The 9,587-nt window shown below is 38.2% G+C and overlaps 1 protein-coding gene across 1 annotated transcript; it reads left to right on the top strand.

The window, feature by feature from the left end:
• The first annotated feature begins 2,320 nt into the window (after nt 1-2,320).
• Nucleotides 2,321-9,299, top strand: LOC310945514 (mpv17-like protein 2). The gene is made up of 6 exons (XM_083911631.1): nt 2,321-2,438; nt 3,730-4,050; nt 6,419-6,580; nt 7,346-7,422; nt 7,691-7,819; nt 8,138-9,299. The coding sequence occupies exons 2-6, from the start codon at nt 3,861-3,863 to the stop codon at nt 8,219-8,221; spliced, it is 642 nt and encodes a 213-aa protein (XP_083767757.1). The 5' UTR covers nt 2,321-2,438; nt 3,730-3,860; the 3' UTR covers nt 8,222-9,299.
• The last annotated feature ends 288 nt before the right edge of the window (nt 9,300-9,587 follow it).

Genomic DNA, 9,587 nt, shown 5'->3' with positions numbered 1-9,587 from the left:
TGCAGCACAACACCCGGCGACCGATTTCACAATAAAAGCTCTTTAAACGAGTTGTGTTTCCGTTAAAAGCTCAAAATAAATGCGACAATTATCATGAAAAACCAGTGTCTTTTTAAATATAGGTAAATGTCAAGGCATGTGTTCTGATTGACAGTGTTGCTTTGTAATTAAAGGCCTACTGCAAACTAATGTGAACTGCAGACGCATTGTGTCAACGTAACCTACTTGACCATTGTGATTCTGATTCCGTAAACAGCTGTTCTGACTGCTTTTACTCACTAAAATAAATCTCAAAAGCAATGAGAACAACTGTCTGCTTAATGCTGAAATATTTATTTACCGTTTCAGTCTTTGCGACCTTCATTATTCAGGTATATTTGTCTAAATATTCACTAAAATGGCAGACTAATGCAGTTCGACGTATGTAAACAAAAATGTGTGTGTTTTTTAATATTTTACTCTATCTTTTCATATTAGCCACATTTGCCTTTATGAGCTTGTCGGTCAAGTGCTTCACACCTTAAATGTCTCAAAACCGTAGGAAAAGGGCTGTACAAATAAAATTTAAATGATATTAACTTCTGATACTGATACTGGCAGACTCACTTAGAACAGTTACAAAAAGGACTGTTCAAAAAACATCCTTTACTTTGAAAGAAAACCTAATGTCCGGTCTTTCTGTACCTCCGCCACCTTTATGCAGAGAGAAATGACTGACAGGTGGGCGGGACTTCAGAGGCGTTGGGGGAGATCTGACGAATCCGGAGCCGCGACGTCACAACTGTCCTGAAAGACTCCGGCTCAAATCCTCAACAACCTGTCGTTTTTTATTGATGAGCGCTGCCGGAGAAACTGAATTATTGATCAGGAGGAGGTCAGCAGTAACCACTGCCGCTGTTTCCACCCACCAACAGAAAGGCTATTATGTGACTGTAAAAAACATCACTCAAAAAACACCTTAATAGCCTATAGTCAACCCATACTACTAATGGTTAAAGATAAAGCACGGATACACACACACACACACACACACACACGTATACGTGTGTGTATATCCGTTGTTTTTCTTTAACCATATATGTATATATATATATATATATATATATATATATATATATATATATATATATATATATATATATATATATATATATATTAAAATATATATTAAAATATATATATATAATATTAAAGGTTGAATATCTACAATGAGCAGAACACCACCATCTAGTGTCTCAAGATTGTAGTCGCAACAACAAAATATATTCCAGCACTCAGTTGCCAGGTTGGTCAGACCAGTTTCATTGTCAAACCCGTCGAAAACATTTTAAATATAAATTCAGACTGAATATATTTTCTTGTGGAAAAGCAATACTTTTATTCTGTTCCCCCAAAACACTCCGTGGGTGTATTATGTAAAAAAATATATATGATAATATAATATTTTAATGAAGATTATACATGTTCAACCTTTAATCTTATCTTATTATTAAGCTTAGTATGTTTGATTGGAGTTTAAGTTTCATACTCAGTGTTTAGAATATGGACTCACCTGCTTTCCATATCACTCAGACATAGACATCATGGTATGAACATGCAGCTGCTTATGCATATTTAGGCTGTATATTAGGTGCTGAAAATGGCTGTATAATGACTATAAATCTAGAAGACATATACATATACAAATATAGCTACGCTCTATTAGTCATTTGTATATTTAAGCTTCTAAATGTACCGTTCTCTCAAGTTTAATTACATGAATTACTAAAGGGACCCAACTAATAAATAATGTAATTACGTATTTTTTTCTTTCTTTTTGTCTTTTATTATTATTATTATTGTTGTTGTTGTTATTATAAAAAAATATTCTTCGGCCAATCGTTGTGCTGTGGATGTTGCTTGTCTTACCATTGTGTTGTATTCTTAAAGTGTTTTGGGACCTTTGTAATGGAATTCCATTGCTAGGCAACAGCCTTGTTCCTTGGTAACTTCCTGTCAGCTGTCATTCGCATTCACTGCAACAGGAAATAAACTGGGACACATTTAAAATGTTTACACCTATGAAAAGGTCTACATAGGTCTACAACAATATAAAAGTGTAACCGTATTGGTCCCATTTTATGAGTGGCCATTGAGTTACACCGCAATCTGTATCTTTAATGGAGTTCTGCTCTGACACTTGTTCCTCCAGACCAGCAGGTGGCGCTCAAACATTTAATATAACTGTGTAGGACGGGTCTTGTGTAGAACTCACGTCGTGTTTCCCTGGCAGGACTCGGGTTTTATCCACAGTTGTTTGGGTTTAGGTAAGGTTGTATGTGTTTAGGTGTTTCTAAAACGATTCTGGTGTAGCACATTTGCGTGTTTGCGGTCAGGAAACGGGTATTTCGGGGGCACAGACTGCGACATAACACCGCCTCAGAAGAATGGACTCACCGGTGAGTTGACTGAGGCGTTCAGCGAGAGATCATAACGTTGTATATGTACTTTTGTACACACGAGGTCAATGTCAGCGCTTGTGTTGCACCAAACAGGAACAGTAAATAGTTGTCTCCAGGCTCCTGCATGACTTGAACCTTGAAACAGTTTCTGTGTGTCATCTGTGGGTTTATCAGAAACATAAATGGCTTTATTCACCCCGGCTGGTAATGTAATATAAGTAGTAATGTATGCTATGGAAGCCTATAAGGGACTTAAAGTGTGCTTTCCATGATGTCTTTCATAGCACATTCCCCAACGTAACCATTTTTTCCCCTTAGATTTCAATTCACATTTGAATATTGTCCACTGTAAAGTAGGTTGATTTTTTTTAAAGATAATTTTTTGGCAGTTTTTCAAGCCTTTATTATATAGAACAGAAAGGAAATAGGGTGAGAGAGGGGGAGAGATGCAGCAAAGGGCCGCTTGTCGGAGTCGAACTCGCGGCCGCTGCCTCGAGGACTTTCAGCCTCTTTTCATGGGCGACCGCTCTAACCACTGCTGTTCCCAGCACGTTGGATCTTTCAAAGTAAAATATTACATAACATCATAGAATGCCCATATGAAAATGCATTGTGGATTATTTTCATTTTTACTCAAATATCGCATGAAAAATAAATGAAGTTTAGATTATCATTTTAAAGAAGACTCATATAAGCTTCCATACAGAGTGAAAAAGTAAAGTATGTTCACTAAAAGTCAGGATCGCTCAACACAGGAGCTCCAGACCTAAGATGCCTGTTAGGCAGACTTTTTTCATAATAGGGGGAATAACGAGGACAGAAGGGAAGGAGTGGGAGCCACTTTATCCACTACTTGCTGCTCATTTCTGTCATATACAGTCATACATATTTTATATTATACATTTCCTCTACATTTAGCTTATCTGATTTAACTTACTGTGAATTTTATTTGACCTGTATTCTTTATTTAGCTAAGAGTTTATTGGTTATCCTATGATGTATTTTTTTTTTTTATACCTCCCTTGTGTTTTTGTAAGCTGCTGGAATCTTAATTTCCTTGCATGAGTCATCCCAAAGGATAAATAAAGAGAAGGCTAAGTAGTTTTTATTAACCAGCTTGTCAATCCTATTCTTATTTTTGTGATTGTGTTTTATGGCGTGGTGTGGGATGTTCAATTTCGATGTGTCCTTTTGTTTTGATCTCTCTGTGTTGGATGTGCAGCAGCCATCCATGTCTCTAGCTCTCTCTGGATAACTCATAGGCTGTTTTTTTTTTTACATTTGGTAGATCACCCAGATGAAGGCCCTGAGTTGAAACCTGTTGGTGACATAAATAAGGCTCTTCTAGTTAGTCAACTCTCCCAGAGAGAGAGACAAAGAGTTGTTTTCTCCCACGGATGACAGTACGCTCTCGCGGTCATGCTTCCACGGGTGAGTAAAGAGTTTATGGTCCGGATACGTTTCAACTGGCGGCCGTTTTTCCAGGGCCGGGCCCTACTGCTCACAAACACCCTGAGTGGAGGGGTATTATTGGGTCTGGGAGATATTGTGCAGCAGACCCGGGAGAACTTCAGGATGCCAGGAAGAGTTCGGGACTGGAGGAGAACAGGTGAGAAGGGCAATATGTTCAAAATCTATTGAGTTACAGGTAATTTCATTGAAAGCCTACTTTGTATACTCCTGTGTTAATTAAATATTTGACAAATGCAAAGTGCTATTTGTGTTAAGAACTTTTGTGCAAAATTAACATAATGTGCAAGGATCACAACGTAGAGTGCCTTCGAAATTACATAAATATTGACTTGACTCGGTTCAGCCAGTACATCCCAAGGAACACCACACACCCACAAAGGCAATCTGGTTTATGCTGCCCAATGCAACGAGGAATGCAAAGATCTTTACATTGGAGAAACAAAAAAAACACTGCATAAACACATGGCCCAACACAGGAGAGCTAAGTCCTCAGGCCTGGACTCTGCTCCACTTGCAGCTCAAGCAGAAAGCCCACTCCTTTGATGACAGCAATGTCCACATCCTGGACAGAGAGGACAGATGGTTGAAAGAGGAGTAAAAGAAACCATCTATGTAAAAGTGGAGAAACCATCGCTAAACAGAGGAGGGGGTCTGAGACACCGCTTATCTCCAATTTACAATGCTGCCTTTTCATCCCTTCCCAGGAGATTCAACAATCTAACCTCGGAGAACGACTGTTCACAAAAGGCCTCCTGCGACTCCGACTGTCATTAAGACTCAATAGAGCACTAACGAAGTCGAAACCAACTTCTCACCAGCAACTGTCACTCTAGACAAAGGGTTCCAGTGACATCGTCGGCCTTGTTAGGGCGTACTCACACTGTAAATATCTGGATCGCCACACCAGATAGTTGGTCCAGTCCCAGCCTGGTCAGATGCGTACATGAACTGATGAAGCCTCTTGGATGAGAGGTGAAACGTCTTCCTAGACAAATAACCGAGTCCAGTTGCTTTTGACTGAAATTGCTTTGGGGATAACGATGACCTGGACAAATGAGAACATTCACAGGCAAACCTTGTGATAGAAACAATATTTAAAAAATACATGTGACAGACATTTTTATATTGTTTTGACTCTATCTATCTATCTATCTATCTATCTATCTATCTATCTATCTATCTATCTATCTATCTATCTATCTATCTATCTATCTATCTATCTATCTATCTATCTATCTATCTATCTATCTATCTATCTATCTATCTATCTATCTATCTATCTATCTATCTATCTATCTATCTATCTATCTATCTATCTATCTATCTATCTATCTATCTATCTATCTATCTATCTATCTATCTATCTATCTATCTATCTATCTATCTATCTATCTATCTATCTATCTATCTATCTATCTATCTATCTATCTATCTATCTATCTATCTATCTATCTATCTATCTATCTATCTATCTATCTATCTATCTATCTATCTATCTATCTATCTATCTATCTATCTATCTATCTATCTATCTATCTATCTATCTATCTATCTATCTATCTATCTATCTATCTATCTATCTATCTATCTATCTATCTATCTATCTATCTATCTATCTATCTATCTATCTATCTATCTATCTATCTATCTATCTATCTATCTATCTATCTATCTATCTATCTATCTATCTATCTATCTATCTATCTATCTATCTATCTATCACTGGGCACTCTTTTGGGAGATGTGACAATTTTGATTAAAAAAACAAAACTGCAATTTTCAAATGATATTTCATATAATGAATGTATGAGTAGTTAAAGTTAATGTACTTGTTATTGTCTATGTAAACAACATACACACTTAAATCTTCATCTCTTAAAAAAGGGCGCACTCACACTGTCTATCCGTACCGTGCCCAAGCATGTTTCAGGGCTAAAGTCTAGTTCGTTTGACCAATGTGAGGCCCGTTTGGGAGAGGTGGGCTTTTGTAAACACGTTTGCACATGTACGAGCACGAGGCCGACGGTGGTTCTGATGTCATTTTATGTGCACCCGTTCGGACATAGAAAAAAGAAGGATGAACTATGCGCATTTAAAACAAGTGCCTTGCAACGTCGACTAAACAGGGTCGTGCCGCATCACAAGTCCAAAAAAAACCACAAAGCCAAAAAAGTTACCATGTTTTCTGCGCTGCTTTCCATCACAAGGCTGCAAGCTTTTGTAAACAAAGCGACGCATCGCGATGATGTCAACCAATGCGTGTGACGGCTTGATGACGTATAGGCAGGCAAGAAGCATTCGTGCCGAGGCCCAGGTAGTGTGAGTACAAACGGGCCTTGGCCGCGGGGGGACAAGTACCCTAAAGCACGGGGTACGGTACAGATGGACAGTGTGAGTGCACCCAAAGAGTCAAACGTGGTATTTTGGAAAGTATTTGTTGTATTTGTTCTATAACCAATTATTGCTATTAATCCTTACTTTTCTCTTGACTGTCTCCCCTAAAGGTTACATGTTTACAGTTGGCTGCTCCATGGGTCCAATGCTGCAATACTGGTACGCCTGGCTGGACCGAGTGTTTGTGGGCACAGCTTTGAAAACAGTTGGCAAGAAGGTTCTCGTGGACCAGCTGGTTGCCTCACCCTTTTTGGGGATGTGGTATTTTTTAGGTGAGAAGGATTTCAGAGTTATTTGGTGCTGAGCAACCTGCCTTTAAGGGGATAGTTTGGTTGTATGAGGTACTTATCGATAGTCAGTGTATTTCATACAAAACGTACTTTAGTCACCTCAAAAGAAGACCCACATAATAAAAGTCAGTGTCAGCTTAAGTGTACGCTACATTTAGAATATTTTAAACACATTACTTTGCTGTCAGACTCTCTGCCTTTCCATTAGCACTACATTTTCTCAACGTATTCCTCCCTATAAGCACAGCTGTGCCGTGCACTGTATTACATCACAGACCAGCTATATGAGTCAGGCTTAGAGGGAAGTGCTGTCTGACAACAAAGTAAAACAAAGAAAATATTCTATATCTCGCATTCATTTGAACTGAAATGGATTTTTAAAGGGGAGCCTTTTTTTAGGTGGCTAAAATAAGTTTAGCTGCTGCCCCCGCCCACAGTAGTACATTGCTTATCTTCCGTGTCCGTACTCCTGTCTGCTTCTCAAAACTGGTGGCATGATAACCATCATCAACTGTAGAAAACACACTGACTATCGATAAGTACCTCATACAACCCCACTTCGAAATGACCTCACTATCCCTTTAAGACCTGGTTCAGAAAGAAAAAAGACGACGAGTGTCACAATCAGAGGTGGATAGATACCAAAGGTCATCTTTGGTGAACAGTTTGGATTTAAATGAGGTTTCAGTTATGTGTTACAGGAGTTCCTCAAGCCTCTAATCTATCTGACAACTCTGTTTATTGCAGGTATGGGTCTCATGGAGGGACACACTTTATCTGAAGGATGGAAGGAGTTCAAAGACAAGTTCTGGGAATTTTATAAGGCAAGTACAACAGTTGTCAGTATAGATCTGGAGCAGCAGCTCGTTGTACTCATGTTGTCGTTCACTCATCACATCACAAGTTCTTCTTTGTTTTCAACCAGAGATAAGAAGTTAACTTTTTTAACTTTGACTTAAACTCAACATGGCTGTCTTGTCTTTGCTTGTGTGTTTTGGTGTTTATCTAAAACACAAGGAGAAAAAATATAGCTGAATGTGAGCATCAGACCAGATTTTTGATTTGTTAGTGCTCATCGTTGTTGTTCTGCAGGCGGACTGCTGTGTTTGGCCTCCTGCTCAGATGATCAACTTCTACTTCCTCGCACCCAAATTCCGGGTCGTGTATATCAACTTTGTCACCTTAGGGTGGGACACCTACCTGTCCTACCTCAAACACAGAGTAAGTCAGTATGTCATTATATACAGCATATTAAAAACTCATTCATTCATCTTCAACCGGAGAACCCGCAGAAAACCCACACAGACACAGTGAGAACACGCAAACTCCACACAGAAAGGCCCAGGCCAGGATGCGAAAACCTGAAACCTTCTCGCTGTGAGGCGACAGTGCTAACCACTACACCACCTTGTAGCCTATTCAAAACTATACACCACCAATTGTGTGCTCATGTTCAGTGTGTCTGTCAAAGTTTTGTACTTGCTCAGTTATTAAAAAGTGAAGTTATGCTGATAATATTGATGTGTGTTGTGTTTACAGGATGACAGCCATCCCACTGAGCTTGAAGATGTGCAGCAGGAAGCGATCCCACCATCCAAATCTCTGGAGAAGAAAGCTATCTGAGGCAAAATAACAAATGTGGTCATGCTTTTCCACTTCTGGAAAATGTTGTGACTGTTATAACAGAGGTATTTTTCCTCACCCGAGTTTAAAACGACCACATGTTTCTGTCTGAACTCTGTCTGAGTTGTGGATGTTTAAGTGGAAGGGCTGGAACACTTTTCCCTTCATGTCTGTGGAGTTTTAATGTGTCCGATGTGTCTGTTTATTTATATCTGAACGATGTGCACTCCTGTAGGAACATTCAGGGATGAGCAGCTGTTTCACTGCCGGTCATGCTGATGCTGATGCTGATGGTTGTGTTGTTTTTTTAATCACAGCCTAGGAGTGTAACTGCTGCCTTGTTTGTAGTGTGACACTGACATTGTTGTTTTTTGCGCTCAAACATTTAAGCTGTCCAACATCCAACAGAGGGACATTCCTTTTATTTATGTGCTGTTTTTTGTTTCTGGTTCATAATTGATGTTAAACAGCTGTTATGTTTTGTCTCAATTATATCGACCTGTGCAAACTTTGCGTGTGCTGTGCGCGGTTTTCATGCCAAATAACCTCATCTTCAGTTTATCCTTTAGAGGATGAAAATAACTGAATGATTGTGATTATGTAAAATCTATTATAGGATTATTATTTAATATAAGATCTTATATATTTGTATCATATCAAACTGAATCCTAAAGTGTACGTGTGAATCTGATTCCTGAAAGACTGAAGATGTAAATTTCATTTATTTTGAAACTGTTCTATACTAATGACTGTAAATGTGACTTGATATACTGAATGAAGCACTTTTAATTTTGGCAGAACAGGTGATTAATCAGTGTATGTGATGAAATTATTTCAAATTTATATTTATGTTTGGTCTTGCCATAAATTTGAATGTATAATAAGCATATTTAATGTGTGTAAGGAACTTTTAAAACAAGCATATATCATGGAGGCCATTACATCATTTTGAATGCTAATGATGAACAGCAATTGTTTTATTGTTGAATGAAAAACTTTCCCCAGAAGCAGAACAAATAAATCTTTGTGTACTCTTCATCATAATGGAAATCACATTTATCATGTGCATATCAGACTCTTTAAAACACAGGAGCTGTTGTCAATTATGACACAATAAAGATTTTATATCAGTAAAGACAGAAATATGACAGGATGAGTCTTTACTCTTATTTGCTTATCTGTATCATTAGTTGTTTTTGTTTTTTTTTTGTTTTTTACTATTTACACAATGAGGACGTTCAATTATTTGTGCTAATATCACGAAGAACATGTATTGCTCTTTAACATTGATATTCTGAACAGGAGAAAGATCATGGTCATTCATGGTCTCGGTGAATACTACAGTCTGATTGGCTGCACAGTGAAA

This window comes from Echiichthys vipera (assembly GCF_963691815.1).
Source record: "Echiichthys vipera genome assembly, chromosome: 3".
Classification (NCBI taxonomy): Eukaryota; Metazoa; Chordata; class Actinopteri; order Perciformes; family Trachinidae; genus Echiichthys; species Echiichthys vipera.
The sequence above is the reverse complement of the archived record's forward strand: the minus strand, read 5'-3'. Positions and strand labels throughout refer to the sequence as shown.

Bases quoted from the DNA above. Each gene is read 5' to 3' on its own strand.
- LOC310945514 (XM_083911631.1), top strand. From the start codon at position 3,861: ATGCTTCCACGGGTGAGTAAAGAGTTTATGGTCCGGATACGTTTCAAC. The intron at 7,423-7,690 runs GCAAGTACAACA...GTTGTTCTGCAG, and splicing joins AGTTCTGGGAATTTTATAAG to GCGGACTGCTGTGTTTGGCC. The intron at 7,820-8,137 runs GTAAGTCAGTAT...TTGTGTTTACAG, and splicing joins TGTCCTACCTCAAACACAGA to GATGACAGCCATCCCACTGA.